At 38.9% G+C, this 19921-nt stretch overlaps 1 protein-coding gene across 9 annotated transcripts in view; it reads right to left on the bottom strand.

Moving 5' to 3' along the window:
- LOC139673312 (mucin-5B) overlaps positions 1-19921 on the bottom strand; it is a 63331-nt gene that overhangs the window by 20792 nt on the left and 22618 nt on the right. For all 9 annotated transcript variants that reach the window (XR_011698092.1, XR_011698091.1, XM_071558774.1 and 6 more), the window contains 20 exons: positions 18456-18582; positions 15327-15579; positions 14349-14401; positions 13864-13964; positions 13416-13567; positions 11499-11637; positions 10646-10756; positions 9709-9888; positions 9069-9305; positions 7558-7714; positions 7222-7350; positions 6699-6783; positions 6455-6492; positions 5266-5421; positions 3961-4053; positions 3033-3274; positions 2344-2521; positions 1798-2048; positions 1213-1396; positions 469-658 (listed from right to left, as the gene is read on the bottom strand). Coding sequence is in view for 7 of the 9 variants with exons in the window: in XM_071558774.1 (XP_071414875.1) it covers positions 469-658; positions 1213-1396; positions 1798-2048; positions 2344-2521; positions 3033-3274; positions 3961-4053; positions 5266-5421; positions 6455-6492; positions 6699-6783; positions 7222-7350; positions 7558-7714; positions 9069-9305; positions 9709-9888; positions 10646-10756; positions 11499-11637; positions 13416-13567; positions 13864-13964; positions 14349-14401; positions 15327-15579; positions 18456-18582 (3056 nt within the window). In the remaining 2 variants the exon portion in view is untranslated. The remainder of the gene's footprint in view (positions 1-468; positions 659-1212; positions 1397-1797; positions 2049-2343; positions 2522-3032; positions 3275-3960; positions 4054-5265; positions 5422-6454; positions 6493-6698; positions 6784-7221; positions 7351-7557; positions 7715-9068; positions 9306-9708; positions 9889-10645; positions 10757-11498; positions 11638-13415; positions 13568-13863; positions 13965-14348; positions 14402-15326; positions 15580-18455; positions 18583-19921) is intronic.

Genomic DNA, 19921 nt, shown 5'->3' with positions numbered 1-19921 from the left:
ATCTTTACAACACTTTGAAAAGAAGAAATTTTATGTTGGACTGCAACCTGCAAAGACTCCCGTGCAGCTCATAGCTATAAATTTATATGCTGAACTTTTTATATTAGCATGTTTATAAATCCTGCTTTAAATCACAAAATTATTTTAAAAACAGATGCACATATTTGCTTACTAAATTTTGACAGTGTTTTGTGTCATTCAGAACTTTCAGATACTGAATCACAGCGAGCTCCTCATTAGCTTCTCCAGAACTGAGAGGTAGAAGGAGAGCCAAGTGACAGGCACTATTAAGGGAGGACTGATTTTGATGATGCAGCCAAAAAATATCTGCCAGACTTGGGAACAGTCACAAATCAGTTCACTGCTTAGTTTCACAAGGTGTGCAAGACTTCATATCATCATCATATTCTATAATCTGTTCACCCAAAACAGGTAGTAAAACACTAATACTTCTGGGATTTGTCTTACCAGATGATTTTACACAGATTAGAAGGTTCACAGTGCTGATGTCCAATTGTAGCTGTTTCTGAGACACCTGTATTACAGTATCTGTTGGTAGGATATGGTACTTTCCAATCTAATGCCATGCTTTTGAAGGATTCAATAACCTCACCATTCCTCTTCATAGCATCATCAGACTTCTGGTTGGTGCAGGTACCTGGTAGCAATATAAAAGCAAAGTGGCAATTCAAGGTAAGTTGGTGCTGATGAAGCTGCTTTTAGAGAAAATTTGGAAGGAAGTTCATCTCCTTGTGGGAAGGTAACAGCACATAGAGTCCTGAATAAATTCACAAAAACTGTTTGTAGGAACAGAAGACTAGAAGAAGCAGTTTGCCAGTTACTCATGAAGACCAGATTTGACATGTTGGTCGATACATTTCTCCTGGTGGCCAAAGTTATTGAGATGGTGCTGCCTAGGATAGGACTCCCCAAACTTTGTATGCTCCCATATAGAGTATATATGTTCAAGAAGAAGGGCTTAGTAAAAATCTGTCTCCCCCCACCTACAGACTGTGAACAAAATGAAAAGATGTGACTTAAAACTCTGTCTCTTGACAGCGTCTTTCCACTAAGTAGTGAGAAATTTATTATAAATTGTGAGACATAGAAATCAGTGGAGTTGCAAGCATTTAGAGATGTTTACAAGTGGATGAATGAAAGAAGAAGGAAAATTAATTGCATTTCTTATTGTCAGCTGATGAGGACACTCACCACATAGTCCCAGAGTATTATTATAAAACTTTCCAAAAGGGAGTTTTATGTAAAATGCAAGTCGACTGTAGGAGACATAAACCTCTAATTCAGGTATTTCAATTATGGCATAAAGTCCAGAACTGAGGATCCTGATACCATTCTTGGAAATGTCTGGAACAACTTTTTTATCATTAAACAAAATCTAAAAAGAAAAGGAACAAAAGGTCTCTATTAACAGTCTTCTGTTAAGTTAGGTAAATGATCACTGCAACTCGAAAGCAAAGCAGCACAAATTTGGACCTTAGGTGCATCAAATTAAGTTTTTCAGTCATCTAAGGTTCTTTCTAATATACCATAATTTGTATATCAGGACAAACCCCACAATTTTCAATTGTGTGATTGTTTCCTCTATTTTTTTATAATATACAAATTTTTGCTGATGTAAAGTGAAAAAAAAGAGAGAGAAAACAATGCAATTGCATTTTGTACCCATTCCATATTTTACAAGCATCATCCTTTGTCATGACAGGACACTTGGCAGTACAGTAAACTACAGCAACCACAGCAAAATACTACTGAGAATTCATTTTAACAATACTTTACCAAGTTTGTTTTTTTTCCATGTTCCATTGCTTGTGTCAGAATAACCGTAGAGTTGGAATAAAAAATGATAAGGGACATCGAACAAATTGCTCCATCAATGGCACTACAGTAGTAGTTGTCTATATGAATCCAAAAATTGTGAGAGTGAGGATGAATTGACTTCACAAGGACATAGGTGCAGTTTTCTTTAAAATGATAATATGTTCCATCAAAAGTCACATAATGCTCATTTCCCCATCCACTGCAAATACCTGGAAGACAGAATGACAGTTGTCAAGTTTGGCTTCTGAGCTTACTGCAAGTACAAACTGGTTTTAACTCTTTTACTCACTTCCTGTGAGAGCCAAAATAACCACTTTCATAAAGAAAAATAAGCCTAGCAAGGACACTCTTATCTGTTTTTAAGAGCCAATGTTTTAGATGGGATTTCTGTTCCATTGTATCCTACTGAATTAATATGAACATAATGTAGATGTTGACCACATAGACTTATCCTTCTTGGATACATAACATAGGATAAATTTCAGGAATTCTTCTGCCACTTACACTGACACTCAAAGACTTCACAGCAACCTGTTTTATCGTAGTGTTTCGTAAAGGGGAAACCATTTACACAGAGTTTCAGTTGCTGAGGAGGGCAAGTCATGCTGGACAGTTTGATGTTGTTTCCTTCTCCTAGGCAAGTGGCAGTCTGGCAGTGTCCAAAATTCCATGTTTCATTAAACTGTTGATGGATGGGGAAAAAAAAAACAAACACCACGGGAGAGGCATATAACAAAGTAATGTAACAAAAGCTTTAAAATCCCACACAGGAACTGTGTCCCATTCAGTTAATTGTCTAGCATGGCAACAGTTGTTTTCTATTCTGTCTCTGGGAACCAGGCAATATGAAACACAGAGCAATCAGAAGAGCCTTGATACCTGCTTTTTGTACAGGACTGAATACTAAGGTCCTGTTCACTTCTGGTCATGGGACATGAACAGATGTTACTTCCTGTTCTTTGTTCAGCTTAGATAGTTCTGCCCACATACACACATTTAAATGTTTCAGGTGAACAGAAGAATCTTCAACTTATTTTCTCACTGGGGGTTTCTGATATGATTCTAAATCATCTATTTCAACCACGCCTATAGTCCAGCTGTAGTGGTGGATACCAGCATCAGAGATCACTAAATCTTGGCTGCAGGCAATCCATGAATGATGAATGATGAAACACATCTTCCAAGACTCTCACCTTTCTGGGAGGAATGAGTGCAAGACAATCGCTCACAGGAGTCCTTGTGGGAGCAGGAACATGGCTTGTTGCACTGGGAGTAGGTGTTGGTGGACAGGCTTCAGAATTTGGATCGCAGGTCTTGTGGGTCTCGGTATGAACAACTTGACACTCTGCCCAAATTAACTCAATCTGACACAATTTATTGCAGACAGAATAAGCACAACGACCTGATATGTTCACTGGCAGAGAAACATTTTCTCCTGCAAGGTCAAAACACAACTGTTAGCACCAGACTGTACACAAAACTTCTAATTCCCAAAGCCCGTGCATCACAGATCAGCACATACTCAGTCCTGCATTTAACTGAGTCTACCTGTACCCCACAGCCATGTTCTAGTGTGAATGTTTACAGCAGCTTGAATTCAAGGACTAGATAGGAGCCTAGTTCATGCAAATGGCAAAGGCTGAGGGCAGGCCACAAGTGGCTGATTTGAAATTCTGCTCTTAAGTACATTAGCAGGAATTGAAAATGAATACAAGAGGAGAGAATACTCAATATATCACTGAGTGCATCTGGTATTCACAGACACAAAACAGGAAGTAGGTGGAACAGGAGCTACTAATAGAAGAACAATCTTTCCTCCTCTATTTTTTAAATATTACTGTCAGTTACAAGCTCGTGTTCAGCAGTTTGGGATTTAGGGCTCAGCTGATGTTAGCATCTGGTATAAGTTTTCTTACACCATGGATATTCAAAGCAAAACAAAGCTATTGAATATGGGAGAGCTGTAGTTCTGAAGCTGTTAATTACAGTTCAAAGATGTAACAACTGCTGGTAACATCTAACTCCAACAGGCAGAATGAACCCTTGCTGAAGCACTTTTCACTAACAGTACATCTTTCCTCATCAATGGTGCAGAAAAAAGATATTTGCATAGTTTCTCACCCATTTGTATCAATTGTCCATTATCATTGCAGAAGCAGGGAGTGGCTACCATTGATGATAGAGGTGCAGATGTTACAGTTTGTTTCCGTTGCTCTGCAGAAAAGGAAATAAATTAAAATCCAAAACCTGTGACATCTGTTACATTCTTTACAAGCACAAAAAAACCCCGCTAAAAAAAACAAAACCCAAAAAACTTTTGCTTACCCTCACTGCATTCTGTACATGTACACACTAAAGCTATCCTGTCTGTATTTACATACACTCTCTCTATTACATGCTATGGTGCTATAATAATACAAACATACTCCAACTTGTAGGAGTTCATATATATATATGTATATATATATATATATATAAAATAAATTCCTATTCTAATGCCACTTATTCATTCCATTTTAAAGTTTCTAATCCTGCAGTACTTCACCTGACTTTGTAGAGGTGATTTCCAGTGGCACTCCATTTTGCTTTTTAAAACCTTGTTGGTTTAAAGATCATGCAGGCATTTTACTATGCCACATACACTTTGCTTTCAATAATCCTTCCTTTCCTACATACCAGTCCATTATACCTCTTAGTCCACTTGTTGACATTTCTAGAAAATATCAAACACACGGGGTCACCATCAAGTCTTTAGCTCTCCCACTCATGGGAGTACAGAAGCTAACTTTTAATTTTCCTTCTAGTCTTTGTATAACTTGCTACCAGAATAATAAACATTTTTTATTTTGCCAGTTATTTTTCTTTGCCATAATCATGTGACAAAGTTCTGACTTTTCTTTATCTCTTTTTGCTTCCTACTTTCTGCTCTTTTACATTCTCTTCGCTCTGCAACATGTTTTTTGGAAAGGGAGATAATTGCTGGGCAGCTTTATTTTCATATTCCAGTGACCCATTTGAGACTCACTTATTCCAATGCAAAAAACTTTACGATAAGAACCCTACTGTGATATATGTAATAAGAAGGAGAAAAACAAGGTTTAGAAGTATGAAATATTGAGACTAACAACACCAGAGTGTCAACTGTGGTATGCCCAAGATAATTGTAAAAGCTGCACTGAAAAATGGCTGAATCTCTCTATTCTCTAACTCACTGAGAGATAGGTCTGTAAGAACCTATAAAAATTACACCTTTGGTCCTCACTACAAGATCCACAAGCTCTGACTCCTCATTTTTGAAACTTCAGCAGTCTTAAATTCTGTGCTTTCGCCAGACACACAGTAGGAGTCTTTTTCCAAGATGGATAGATATTATTACCTTTACAGACTTCCACAGAATCAGCACCAAACCTCTTACAAATCTAGTACCTTGTGCTGGTGTAGATGGTGTTCTGCACTTGTTAAGTGTTTTGATGATCTCTCCATTGGGGCCGCAGACAGCTTCACCGCACTGGGTCCCATACATGTGGCTGTACACAGTTTCATTTAAGGTGTAGGTGTTCCCATTGTAGCAGCAAAGGCAAACTGAGGCACAAAAACAGCAAACACCACAGTAACAGAGGATGCTTGGAATATAAATACAAATTAAAAGAAAACCAAACTCTGCATTTATACTTCTAAAACTCACAACATCAAACATGAATTACCCAGTTGAAAAACATTCTCAGTTTCTACTTAAGAAGCTGCACTGAGAGTCTCATTTATTTTAAAGTGGATTGGATTTTTCTGATTGGAGGTGTTTCTTAGAGTCAACTTGCATAGAAGAGTAACTGGTTGATAAAAGCATCAGAACTGGTACTGCACTAACCCCACACGGAACACGGGTGAATTCCCTCTTGGCAGAGAATGAGTGGGATTACTGCCTTCCTGAATGATAAAACACTGGCTCAGAAGGTGTTTCACAGCTGTTTCCATCCACTAATGAGGAGGATTAAGTGATAAACAATTTCATTTAAATATATGAGAAGCTCTTCAGATTTTGGAGAGTGTACATCAGGAACCAAAGGAAATATATCTATTACTGTAACAAAATCAGCAAAACTGAAAGTGTTGTCTGTTGGGTCACCCTGCATTTCAGAATGCGGTTTCTCACAGATACAGGAATTAACTTGATACCATACCTTAAGTAAGTGTGTCCTTTAGGCACACAAACATCTCTCATAAGCTAGCCATCTTAGCTTATTTTATGAAATTAATGGACAGAAATTCCACAAGATTTGCCCTTTTCTAAAAGTGCTCATTAAAACAGGTACCCTGAATGGCCTGTCACAGAATACTGTCTGTTTTCACTGTCTACCCTGCAGGTGAAAAAGTATTTACCTGGGTAGGATGAATCCCATGTCACACCGCTCTCTGTTCTCCTTATTACTATTCTTTAGACAGTTCTTGAGGTCAAAGACTGCATTTAGCTTATCAAAGTTTATCTGTACTGCTGTGCATCCACCTGTTAAACTACCTATTTGGACTCCTATTACCAACATGCTTGCAATAATACATGATGTTGGGTCGTTTCAGTCCTATCATCCCTCAATGCACAGTGATAGTGAGGAAAAGTTACCTTTGGAGTCTTCAGTACATAGTTTCTCTCCAGGATCACTGAAGATAAAGAGAAAAGAAGACTTGTTTTATTGTCTTAAATCAGTATATGGTACAACAATGTCTGCAACAGCATCTGGTTTTACATAAAAACATACCCCTGAAAGATTTAATGATAATTGCCACCACCTATGATCATTAACAAAACATTGCCTAGCTTGTCCTTTCCAGTCCTATTTTACCTTTCTCACCATGAACTGACCTACCATGAAGTGCAACTGGAGAGGGAGACACACTCCCTGGTCTCCTCATCAAAATATGGCTTGTCAGGACTACACTCTGGGTAACAGCCTGCAAAGTTCAAGTAAACAAAGCATTCTTAGTCTGCATTACCTAAATACAGGAAAACTCATTAATACCTCTAGCAGCTGGAGATTTGATTCCAAAATTAACATGATTCCAGTATGAATGTTCTTTTTACTACCAATTTTCTTTCCAGTCCTCTTTTTTTCCTCTCTACCAGAAGTTTTTATTAACTCTGTCAAGAGATAATTATTCTTTGTGAATTTATATTGAATGACCTTTTATTTCTCCTCATACTTTAAGGCAACAAGTAGATTATGCAATAAGTGGTACTATCATATAGGGAATTTGCCTTGTTAAGGCATGGTCAGTGAGCTTCTGGGGCAAACAGGATAACCTTTCAGTCACCTTCATGCTTAAGACATTTAAAACCAGACTAGTAACTGCAACTCCCTTGAAAATTGCATTGAAGTAAAGAAGAATTACCTTCTAAACTATACAGCAAGTTCCCACATTTCCCTTGTGGGTTCCTGCAGGTCCTTAGACAGGGGGCTCCGCACGGTTTGTAGAACCACTCATGTTTGTCAGGTGGATTGTAATAATCACAGAACACAGCTGGAACAGAAGAGTAAAACACCTGTAGGTCTCAGGCATTGGACAGGGGTTATTTTTAAATCTTGTTTAAAAGATTTAAGTAAGATAAACAAGATAAAAAGAGCTTGTTTAGTCACACATGCATAGCAATGTCCATGTTCTTATCTCCTGTGTGCCTGAGCTCATAGAGCACTGCTTTTCTTTGTGCATTTTCAATGCAATACTTACGGCAAATGGTAGGTGTTCTCCAGTTGATACAGACACCAGCTCTGCTACAGCTTCTTGAATAAGCAGCAACTGAGGTACAAAAGCACTCACAGTCTCCCACACTGTCACAGCCACAGAAGTCAGACACACAAGATTCATAATATGGTATTGGGTTCACCTGTCGAAATACCAATAGATCTGTCAGCACAGGTATATCAGCTGCACTGTGTTCTAATGAGGGAAAAGGTTCTGATTTTCTGTCATGCACCGGAAGTTTGTGACAGATGGGGATTGTCATGAAGGAGCTATGATATTTTACAACAGATAGTTTTCTATTTTCACCTGCCTGGTAGAATTGGACTCTAATTCTTCTCATTCTTGTGTGTGTAATGCTGCCACTTACGGTCAAAATGTCTTTCCGGTGTGATTTCTGCAGGACTGAAGTACCTTGTTTTGGCTTAGCACAACTATATAGTGTGTGCACTCTATAGATAGTGATGGAGTATAAAAGTAAATCCTTTTTCTGCTGAACTTCATGTCTCGTGTGTTTTAACCTGTGCCAGCATAAAATCATCAAGCCAAGTTTGTTTTTTAAATGACTTATTAAAGTGCACTGAAGCTTTGTATAGACATTCTAATTAATTGAAACCCTTGTTTCTGTTGAGATTAATTCAATTTGTGTCTAAAATAAACCAAACAATGAATCTCTTCGGATCATTTGAATTAACTTCCCCAAGTACTGTATGCAGTTTTGGGAACCACAATATAAAAATGACATTAAGCTATTTGAAAGCATCCAAAAGAAGGCCACAAGGATGGTGAAGGGTCTGGAAGGAAAGCCATATGAGGGGTGCTGAGGTCACTTGGTCTGTTCAGCCTGAAGAGAAGACTGAGGGGAGACCTCATTGGAGTCTTTAACATCCTCATGAGGTAAAGCAGAGGGTCGGGTAATGATCTCTTCATGCTCATCCTGTCCAGTGACAGGACTCAAGAAAACATCATAAAGCTGAATGGGGGGAGGTTTAAGTTGGATATCAGGAAAAGGTTTTTCACTCAACACTGGAACAGGCTCTCCGGAGAAGTTGTCACAGCATCAAATCTGTCTGAATTCAAGAAGCATTTGGACAATGCTCTCACATGTATGGTGTGGTTCTTGGGGTGTCCTGCTTAGGGCCAGGAGTTGGACTGAATGATCCTGATGGGTCCATTCCAACTCAGCATATTCTATGATTCTATGAGGATCACCACATAAACAGACCTACTTTAACTTATCTGTAAGTTTTACAAACATATACCTAATTTTTAAATTCTGATGGCCAAGGATTATCCTCTTTCTCTTCAGTTACTCAAAACAGGTACTGCTGTTTCCTCAATACTGGCATAGCTGTAAAGTGAGGTTTTGAGTGAGGTTGCCCTTGTACTCAAGGATTCTATGTAGTAGCCTTTAGTAGTAAAAATATTCATGCAAATGTACTGCCAAATAGCAAAAAATACTTAGCATGAATCTACTGAGGATAAGAGAACAGGATTACCTTACTGTGACAGGCTTCAAAGATGTTACTCTTAATGATGCTGCAGTGCTTCTGTCCCAAGGCAGACTTGAAAGGCTGATCAGCACATAGGTCTGTCATGTTTATATTTGAGCAGGTGCTTGTTATTTTCCAGCTGTTGCCAAATTCCTGGATGCTCATCTCCATTGACTGCCCTCTGGTTGTGAAATCATTCCTTGAGCGGCCATCAAAGTCCCCACAAAGACCACATACTTTTCCCTGGGTGGTTTGTGTAGGCAGAGTAAATGGTTTGGTTATTTTGAGTGTAGCCCACTCTTTGACAGAAATAAACTATGGGACAGGTCAAGGCAAAATAGCTGCAAGTTTCTCAACAAATATCAGAAAACAGTTTAGAAAAAGCTGGACTTCAAGCTACAAGATCACTCTGTTAGTGTGTAGCTAATACTGCAAAATATCTGGGTTTCCTTTCAGCTCCAAAGATTCTAAAGTGTTTCACGCTGACTAAACAACGAAACAAAACACAAGATATGACCTCCTTGCTGCTTCTTCTTATCCACTAAACCAAACTCTTTTGCAAGCACTGCTTTCCAAACTGGGACTGTAGTTCTGGATGCGTAACTTAGAGTTTGAAGTCATACCTCTCAGTCCATCCCATACCTACCCGGAAAGATGGTGCCACATGAACAACGACAGTAGTCTTTTGATCCCACATGAAGTTCATCCCTTGATTTGTTTCAATCACAATATAACCTCCTCTGAGGTCCACTTTGTAATTTTTCTCAGCTCCTGGATCAGTCGCTATCTCCTGAATTCTTCCTTCCAAGAGCCTTATTTCACTGCTCTGCAAAGAAACAGATACATTACATGGAAGGAAATTGAGTGGAAAACTTATTGGAACCGCACTGGTATTCTGCCTCATGTTCTTTGCCTTACTTTTCTGTAGTATTCAAATTATATCATGATTTATTGCCAGACATTTGAGCCACAGACAGGACCCACTGATTCTGAAGGGAAATGTTTGCCCTTGCATGACAATTCTTACCTAATGGACATAGAAACTGTCCTCATTTTAGATGAAATCTGTTCTGCTGGCACAGTAGCTCCTCAGCTCATGGGCAACTGGGTGTGCCAGAACACCCCTTGCCACACTGCTTTGTTTCACCACTTTGTTTCACCACCCACTTACTCTCCACTATGGGACAAATCTCTTTCGTATACACTTTGGGGAAATGCTAAGCCTGAGCTGGAGTGAAGAAACTGCCCTGTGCTCAAACCATGGTACAGAAACATGCTCCTCTAAAACCTTCGTTATCACTTCGGTACCACTGAAGTCACAGATACAAATACACACACACAAATGCACATACACAGAGTGCCGCTGAGTCCTTGCATCTATCCCCTCACCTGCAGAAGCGTTCAGTGTCCTAGTGAACACCAAACACCTCAACATTTTCCAGCTTGCCTGCCTCTGTTTTCTGGACATTTGACTTCCATAGGTATGCTCTAGCAGCAACTAAGTAGGGTTAGAAGGGGATGATACATCAATTGCTACAAAATCAAGACTACAACTCCTTGGTTATAACCGATTCTAGACAAACCTCAAAAATCAATGTGATCTTTAGGGAGCAGATGGAGCGTGACTTCCCGCAGGCGTTGTTCTGAATTACAATCCGGAAGGTGCCAGCATCCATGTTATTAGGGCAAAAATCCTTAGAAAAACAGATAACATTCTATTAGATCTTTTCAGGCAACTAGACCAGTCATAAATATTTTTAGAGCTGTAAGTGAATGATACTCTGATTGATCTCTATTATTTTGTCACTTCTTTATTCATCAAAACTCTGGGAATTTTAGAAGAATATGGTAGAACCTGAGCTGGTGGCAGGTTCATACTTTACCAGAATTTGCAAAAATAAAAACTAAGTGAAAAAAAGAGCTTTTCATAGCAGCAGTCCTGCCCAACCAAGAAGGAAAAAAATAATTTTTCTTAAAACTGGCAAAAATCAATTGTAATTTGTGGATGACAAAATGGCTCAATGAGTACTGTCTCTTTACATCCAATTATTATACATGAGGCTCACATATTAACCTCTGCGTGCTTCTGTCACAAAAAAAATAATGTCAGTCTTGGGTGGCTGAGAGAAACACTTTTCAACACCACACCAAATCCTTTCCCTTGCAGATGCAGGAACGACATCAGGAAAGGTCTGTCCAGCCCAGAAGTCAATCGTTTGGGATCATGCAGTGCCCTCTTGTGTCACTTCTAAGGGCCAATGTGTTCTGCTTTATCTGGAAAATCTCACTATCTGCTCTAGGTACTGGAGGAGAGGAGTAGGCACTGCTTATCAGTATTGGTTATTTTGCACAGAAATGCCTTTTAATTACTCAGATTGAAGACTACAGTGTAAGCTGTGAAAAGCATATGGATGGGAAAGTGAAACAAATTGATACCTGAGCTAGGATATAGTCACAGTCTCCCAGGAAATCAAACTTCTCCCCATCAAAGCTCATATAATGCCCATTTCCATACACAGTGCAGGTTCCCTTGCAGGGTTTTTCTGTGCAGTTCCACTGTCTTTTGTTACAGGTGCTGGGAGGCAAAATGCAAACAGACACAATGTTTGTATGAAAAATGGGGGCAGAAGGAGGGGCAGAATAATTAAAATGTTTGGGGTTTGCAGCGCTTCAAAGGAAGCAATCATCTCACACTCTTCCAGCCATTCCCTCTCAACTGTTCTGAGATCATACCATGAGATGACATATTAATAAGAAAATTCATATTTACTACCCAGACACATTTGAGCTTTGTCTATTTTTATTCTATTTTTCCTTCAAATATATTTAAAATAACTTAGTCCTGGCAGCAGACAGTGGGGATTTAGGAGACTCATTCAAGATGGAGAAATTAATATTTCAACTATTTCTGAATATTAATCTTTGAGGGACCATGTGGCCAGTCCTGTTCCTGACTACAGTGTTTTGAACAAATATTGTCTGTCTTTCCTTGTATATTGTGACTGGCTGAGATGGAGATAATTTTTTCCCACAACAGCTCTCATGGTGTTGTGCTTTGCATTGCCATCTAAAAGTGTATCGGTGACACTCCAGTGCTTTGGCTATTGCTGCACAGTGCTGCATCAAGGCTGTCTCTTCAGCATCCCCCGTTAGTGGTGGGCAAGGCCTTGTGAGGGTACAGAGACAGGACAGCTGTCCCAAATTGGCCAAATGGATATTCCAAACCAGGTGATGTCTGCTCAGCAATAAAAGCTAAGTGAGTGGGGTGGTGTGGGAGGATGGGGGGGCCTTTGTTATTATGATGTTTGTTTTCTGGACCAACTGCCACACATACTGAAGCCCTATTTCCTGGGAAGTGGCTGGACATCACCTGATCATGGGAAGTAGGAAATAAATATTTTGTTTTCCTTCGCTTCTGCACACAGCCTTTGTTTTTGCTTTATTAAACTCTCTTTATTTTGACCCATGAGTTTTTTTCCATTTTATTTTCTCTTCAACCCTGTCCTGCTGAGGAGGGTAGTAATAGGTCAGGTAGGTGGACACCTGATGTCCAGCCAAGGTCAACCCACCACACCTTTACAAACCTTACCTCTAGTTCAGGAAGATTGCAGACAAAAATTTTAGTTGTTATACCCTTGACAGAGATACTGCATTCTTTTCCCATGTGTGTACTGTTCTCATAAGAAGACAAAGCCCTCACTGAAATGAAACTTCTTAATGTCTCTGTGACAGCAACAACTGCTTACTGGGCTTTGATTTCGTATGCTAAACTTGATTGCCTATACCAATGGTAATTAGACCAAAGTGCTTCTTTTTGGAAGAACTTTACAGTCTCATCCTCACTAAATAATGGATAAGGATTCAAAGCATTTTACCCACCAGGATCAGTAACAATAGTGAAACCTATGGCAGCATTATACTGGAAATTGGAGGAACTAGAACATTAATTTGTCTTGAGAACCATGCACTTGGAAGCACTGCAAGTCATGAGGATAAACCATTGCAATTCCTCACTTGTCTAAATTCAATCCTTTTCTAGAGTTCAGCTATGCCCAAGATACAGATTCAATTCCCCCTTATTGAATGAGCAACCACAGACCAGCCAGGGTAAGGCTGGTACTTCTGGAGCTGGTGTGAAAGCAGAAAAGAAGGAAAATGGTTTGACAGAACATTTTAATACCTGTCGTCCCCAAGTGCAGGCTCATGCAACATGTTGCAGAGAAATATTTCCCCTTTTATTTTAACAGGAAGCCTGATGGCACTAAAGATGAAGAGGAAGGCTTGAGAGTACCTTCTGCCCTGTGGATGCGTGATGCACTGACAATTTCAATGAGACTCCCGGAAAAAACATACCAAGTGTTGCAGTCCACTTTGATGCTTTCCCCAGGTTTATAAAAGTGTCCTCCATGGACACAAGGACATTGATCTTTGGGAATACATCCTCCGTTGCCATCCAAAACCAGCCCATCAGGACACATGCAGCCGGAAACACATTCTGTGACATACTGCACATTTAAACATACAAGAGAAGTCAATTCCTTAATGCACAGAAAGAACGGGGAATCAGCAAAGGTGCTAGCTCTGGATGCCAAACTTCTGAACTTTTAAAAAAATTCCTTAACTGTGAGCTAGTGACAATCAAGCTACAAGTATCACAGCTACATTGTTAGCTACAGCTGCTGTGTTATCAGTAAAGCAGCTGGTCTGTGGACAGCATAACATGTTACCATGAGTGTTTGTTAAGGAAAATCCTACATGCACAGTCATGTTGTCTGTTTCTGTTAGGAGGTGAAGTCCTTACACAGTGCATGTCCTGAGTTTTACAACTTTTCTGACACTCTGATCCAATCGCACCAGGACCTGCAGAGCTGCAGTTGAAGTAATACATAGGAGCTGGGCAATCTATGGTAGGAAGAAAATATTTTAAGAAGGTGATTTAGTGAAAGCAGTGAGGATGACATCAGCAATTGTAAAACTAGCCAGAGCGTTTCAGAGGGCAGCATGTGTCCTCATTTAAAGTTGCTAGTAGCTTTTGCCTCTGCACAATAACAGTACAGGGAGAAGGTGGCAGGCAACTTAAGAGCTTTGGGAAGTATCCTAATATTTTAAAGGATCCAGTGAGGATGGTGGCATTTTACGAAGACAAATGTTATCAATAACCAGCACATTTCAGGGAGAATGAAAAAATGCGCAGAATACCAAATGTTAGAGAAAGTGAGAGATAACACAGAAAAGCATTCTAAATACTAGCTGGCACCATAAAACCATTCTTTAACAAAATCTCACCTTTTACCAGAACAGTTTCTCCAATGCAGTCCAATCTTCCTTGAATGCACTTGCTAAAGAGATTCCATAAAATGAAACACATCAGCTCTTTGCACATTTCTCCCTCACTAGAGAAAAAGGCACTGCAAAGCTTCACTAGTCACATGAATAACAAATTCCTATCAAAATGAATATTTGGCACAGTTATTAGTTACACAGACATGAATTACCATCCCCTAAAGGAAGATTAAGAGACCTCACTCTTAAATACTCTTTCTTTATCTGCCACTGGTTTACTGTGTGTTTTTCCTAAGTCAAGTTTTTCCTAAGCATTTATTTTCCACTCTATGTGATTAGACTAATGCTTTCTTAAATAAGGGACCTCTTAAACTGCTAAATTAATATGTGTTTACAAAATAGTCTAGAATTCTCAATTGGAAGACAGAAATAGAGACACAATATATAAACATCAAAAGATAATGCAACCGCCTTACTCTAGTATTTGTTTGCATTAGTCCCCTAAAGTGGTTGAAAATGATAAAATTACAATTGTTTTTTAATGTGGATGCAAGTTAGTTATGCTATTTTTAGTATTTTCCAAAAAATTCTGTCTCTCTTTTAAAAAAATCAATTAAAAATCTGAGGGGTTTTTTCCTGGACCACTGTTGTGTTTCATATAGTCTGCAGTATGTTGTATTGGAGGGTGGTTTTTACTTGGCTTTTTCATTTCAAAGCCTGAAACTCCCCCAAGCCCTCTGTCTTCCAGAAAACTTGCTCCCAATGTGTATGGATACTTTTTGCACAACAATGAACTTTGCATAGGGATAGATTACAAATATTTCCTGCCAGGGGAATATTTGCTTTGGTACAATCTAGGAGTAGTGAGTCATTATTCCTTACTGTAAAATGATACCATTCATGGATTGGAGCAGAGACGTCCCCAGTGAGGCCTGACGTCCCCAGGCATGCAGCAGCCTTTGTGCCACCAGAGCAGCTTACCACATCAGTTTGTCCTCTTGGAAGGAGTTGCCAGGCTGAACAATCTTGCCTTTGTAGTAGCAAGGACAGTCGTCTGGAGTTACACATTGCTCTTCATCATTAAGGTAGGTCCCTTCAGGGCAACCACAGCCCTCCATAGGAGGGATCTGAACTTTGCACAGCAGGTCAGGTTCATCTAGCGAGCGGCAAGACTGGTTACAGTACTTCACACTATAGTTATAAACCATAGTCTCAGGACACTCCTCAAAGGGATCTTGGCAAGAGAAATAAAAGAGATGTATGACATTCTTTGTGCAATCATCTCTTATACTGTTAATGTGGCTTTATGCACATTGGTAACCATAAATGTGCTTTTTTCAAACTACAAGACCATGTGTCCCAATATTCAGAGGGAAGTCTGCTTACATAACCTGAACTATATGACACTGAATACTGAAATAATCAACATGGGTGTATCTTTTGTAATTTGAACAATTCACATTTCTATCCTATGCCAAGAAATGAAACCAGGAATTTCTGTCTTGTCCTTGTAGTTAAAAATTAGTTTTCTGACCTCTACTAATGATTTCTTTTCCTGGAAATAATTGAAGAGATGAACATATTTTGTAAGAGGCAAATTTTGATGTTAAATGGTCTGTGACAAAAAACTGGATAATCATTTGATGCTGCCAACAAAAGGGTGTTTCAATTCTCCTAGATGTCTTGAGGAAAACTCTTTTGTTATCCTCCAGAGAAATCAGAAACAACAGTTCCTAATAGCTCTGGGTCTACCAAACAGTTAAATACCAAAATCTAAAGCACTCAACAAGCCCTGTAAGACAGTGGTTTTCATGAAAGTTTGTGATCTAGATTCCTTTGAAATGCAATGAGAACTGGAGATCTAGTCATCTTGGGCACCTTTCTAAGTCACATATGCAGATTTAATCCCACAGCTCTTTTTCAGATATATTAGGTCATGGGCAATCATTTGCAGCAATGCTAACAATGTATGGGCAATACATTTCATGCTTAAAACAAAGCTCTGTATGGTTTTCCAGTCTGTGACCATAGTACATTCTCTCAGATTACTCAGTGTGCTAGGCTTGTGTACACATTCAAAACCAGGACCTCTACCAACAGAAACCATTTAGTTTTCTGGTCCTAGCTGCAGCAAACAATATCCCATGTGCAAATAGGGCAAGTCATATTCTCCTACTTAACAGGCATTCTTTGAAGATGTGGCAACTCATATTTGTAAATCAAAATAGGCCAAATGAGAAAGATATTAAAAAATACATTAAACATGCCTTCACATCTGTCTCAGTTGGTACCTATTAATGCAGTAATGTGTTTACTTTGTCCCTTTGGGGTTTTTTTGTGGAGTGAAAATGGTAAAGTAAGATCTTGTAAGATAAAGATTATTTGATTGTAGCACTCATGATCACAGCTCTGCTATCATGGATTACATACCTAACAACTGGAGGCATGAGTGCAGAGAACATGAGCATACCAAAGATATCTTCAAGCTAGCTTGCACAAAGAGCACTAGAAAAGCAGTACCATGACTTAGCAAAGACACAAACCCCAGCGGGTCTGCTGGGTAACCAGTAACTCAAGTACAGGTTTGTGCTTCTGCTGAAGGTTTTGTAACACACATGCACAGCCAACAGTTAGCTAGCAGGGTTTCCTTATTTCATACACTCTACCTACTGCAGTGTAGACATCCACTTAGGATATAACCTGCCTTGGATGCTGCCTGAAGCGCAGCAGAATAGATGCAGCTGCAGAAGTTGGAACAGTCTTTCCAACCCCCGCACTGGAACAGAACACTGAGAGTGACTGTTGTGGCCCATTTATTCTTTCACTCGTGAACAGTGCAACCTTCACTCTTATCACAGGCATGTTCTCAAAAGATTACTTCTTAAATAAGACCTAAAATGATTGTGCTGATCAAGCCATTAGCATTTTTTCCCAAGGTTAGTGCACTGTTTGAGTCGATATTATCTACCGTGCCTTAAGTCCACAGATTTCAGTCAAACCCATGCTGCAAGCCAGTCTTGATTTGCCATAAAAAAATGTCAGTAATTTTATGTTGGGAACAGAGATTACAATAAACAGTGGCTGTGTCTAGTACATAAATCTGCATGCTTCTAGGACAATTTACTGTGCACTACACTGTGTTCCTTTGAATTTCAGCACAGGTTTGTGAAATTGTTCTTACCACAGTCTTAAATGCCTTTGACAACACATCACACCAGTTACATTGTTAATGTCTATTAAGTATCCCAGCTAGCCTCTAAGTCAGGCATTTAAATAGATCATAGCTGCATTAATGTCGCATAAACATAACATTTATGTTTTCCATTTAGGTGTACTACTAGTCAAGAAACCCATACACCTATATTCTTGTTGAGAGAGACAAATCTCAGTATCTAACCATCAGTGAAAACCTGGAAATGTTGAAGTAAAATTCAGAATATGAAATTTTTGAGTTTACTTCTTGGCTCTGATACCATCTTATAATAAATTCTAGCAGTGCCAAAGGAAAATATATACATACATATATGGACTCGGGACTCAGGATTTAGTGACAATGTATGTGTCCAAGAAACTTTTGTTCATTTGTTAGATAGTCCTGAGCTGAAAATCCCTTCAAACACTTTCATATTATCAGATCTCACCAATATATATTTATTAAAAAACTTTACTATTTTACTGTATCATGGAAAAATGGCTAATGAGAGTGGTATCATTTGTATGGGGAATGTCTGAGACAAGAGGGCTAAATGTACCGTAAAAAAGGTGTTGGAATTAAAATACATGGGGAAGCACATGTGGTCAAAAGTAACTTAATTGCTAGCTAAACCTGAACTGAAACTAACTCTGACTCCAGTTTTGATCTGATTAATGTCTTATACTATTTTGCTTCTCTGAGTGCTGAATTAATCTAATATTTTGGACAAGTAATATCCATCATAAGAGTATGAAGCAGCAATGAACTGACTTTTGCAGGTCAAAGACTTGTATAGAATACGTACTTATTATACTCTTCAAAGACTCTCTAACTCCATGGCTAAACACAAAAGATACTGACTGACACAAATTGTGCTCTCCCGAAGCTGTTCTCCCAGGGTATTCTAGGACACATACCACAGATATCCTGCCTCCAGCCCTTCAGGGACACGCCTGCTGAAGCACAGTCTCTGGAGTAAGTAGAGAGGACACTACATAGTGCAACTTCACTCTTCTCTGCATTACAGGTGTCATACATGCATTTCTAAGGGACAGAAAAGGACATAGCTATTATTATGTCCAGTTCATAGAATAAGCAGGGAAACATACAACAATTCACAAGGTAGTCATCAAATATTTTTTAAGTTATTAACAATGAGACTTAATGTCTCAGAGAAAATGTATGCTAATGAAATACTATGCAAACCTGAGAAACAGCAAAACAATGACAGAAACTGTAATGACATTATGACTAACACTCACGAACAAATGAATAATGAGAAAGACAAGGACACCAATGATTCATTAAAATACTAAAAAATGTCTATACCAGTCTCCCATGAGGATGTACAATCTGGGACATGTCAAAATATGTCATCTTAAAATATGCATAACTGAAAATATTGCACAGTGATGATTGGCACTTGTGTACCTATGTAGTGTGTAGATAAGATATACCCAATTACATGACAGGTGCAACAGAAGATCGTTTAATAGGGAGTCTTATGTAATGACATTTTAAGAACTAGTTATGTAAGTATAAATGGGATTTAAATCTTGAGTTCTTTTAATTGCATGGCTAGACAAAAGAACACAGATGCAGCTAGTCACTCAAGCAGTAGGATCATACTGCATAGGCCATTATCCTGCCATTACTCGTGTTGTGGGAAATGCTTTCATGAATCAGAGTTTAAAATCTGATGAGATCAGAAGAAGTAACAGAAATATCCATAAGAAACTAGGTATTAGTTTTCCTAAACTGAAATTTGCAAATTCCTATTTTATTTATAGTTTACAAGAATTCTCAAGTAGAAATATTTTCCTCTGGGACAAGTGAAGCATAAGCCATATTTGTAAAAGTACTTGAAGACATCACAAATTTTAGGCAAAACTTCAGGCTCAGATATTTTCTCAGTAAGTTGTATGACACACACACTCCCTACATGGACTCTGTGTGTTTTTACAGAAACTTCTTTACAATTCACATAAATGGCACAACTCTCTAGCTCAGCCAGCTTCGCCGACAGCATTATGGAGCTGCACAGCAAGAGCACATACGGGCAGCTTTACACATACTCGGTACAAGGAGACTAACATGGTTTCATGGTAATAAATAAGACATAAACGAGGTATATATAGTGTATATTCTCTCCCTAAATGTGGACTTTAAACCAAGTCAGAGGGAATCCATGGGGCTGGAAAAAAACCCAGTTCAATTCCACACAGAAACACTGGTTTTGCTTTTCAAAGAGTGAACAGTTTTCACTCTTTGAAACTTTGAAATCTTGAACTCCTGCTTTTTACTTTGCATCTGGATCATGCAACAGATGTCAGTGATGACAATCACTGAATTATTTTTCAGGGCCATTACCAAAAAGGCCCAT

Source organism: Pithys albifrons, chromosome 6 (assembly GCF_047495875.1).
Source record: "Pithys albifrons albifrons isolate INPA30051 chromosome 6, PitAlb_v1, whole genome shotgun sequence".
Taxonomy (NCBI): domain Eukaryota; kingdom Metazoa; phylum Chordata; class Aves; order Passeriformes; family Thamnophilidae; genus Pithys; species Pithys albifrons.
Note: the sequence above shows the minus strand (reverse complement) of the source record. Positions and strands in the feature narration are given on the sequence as shown.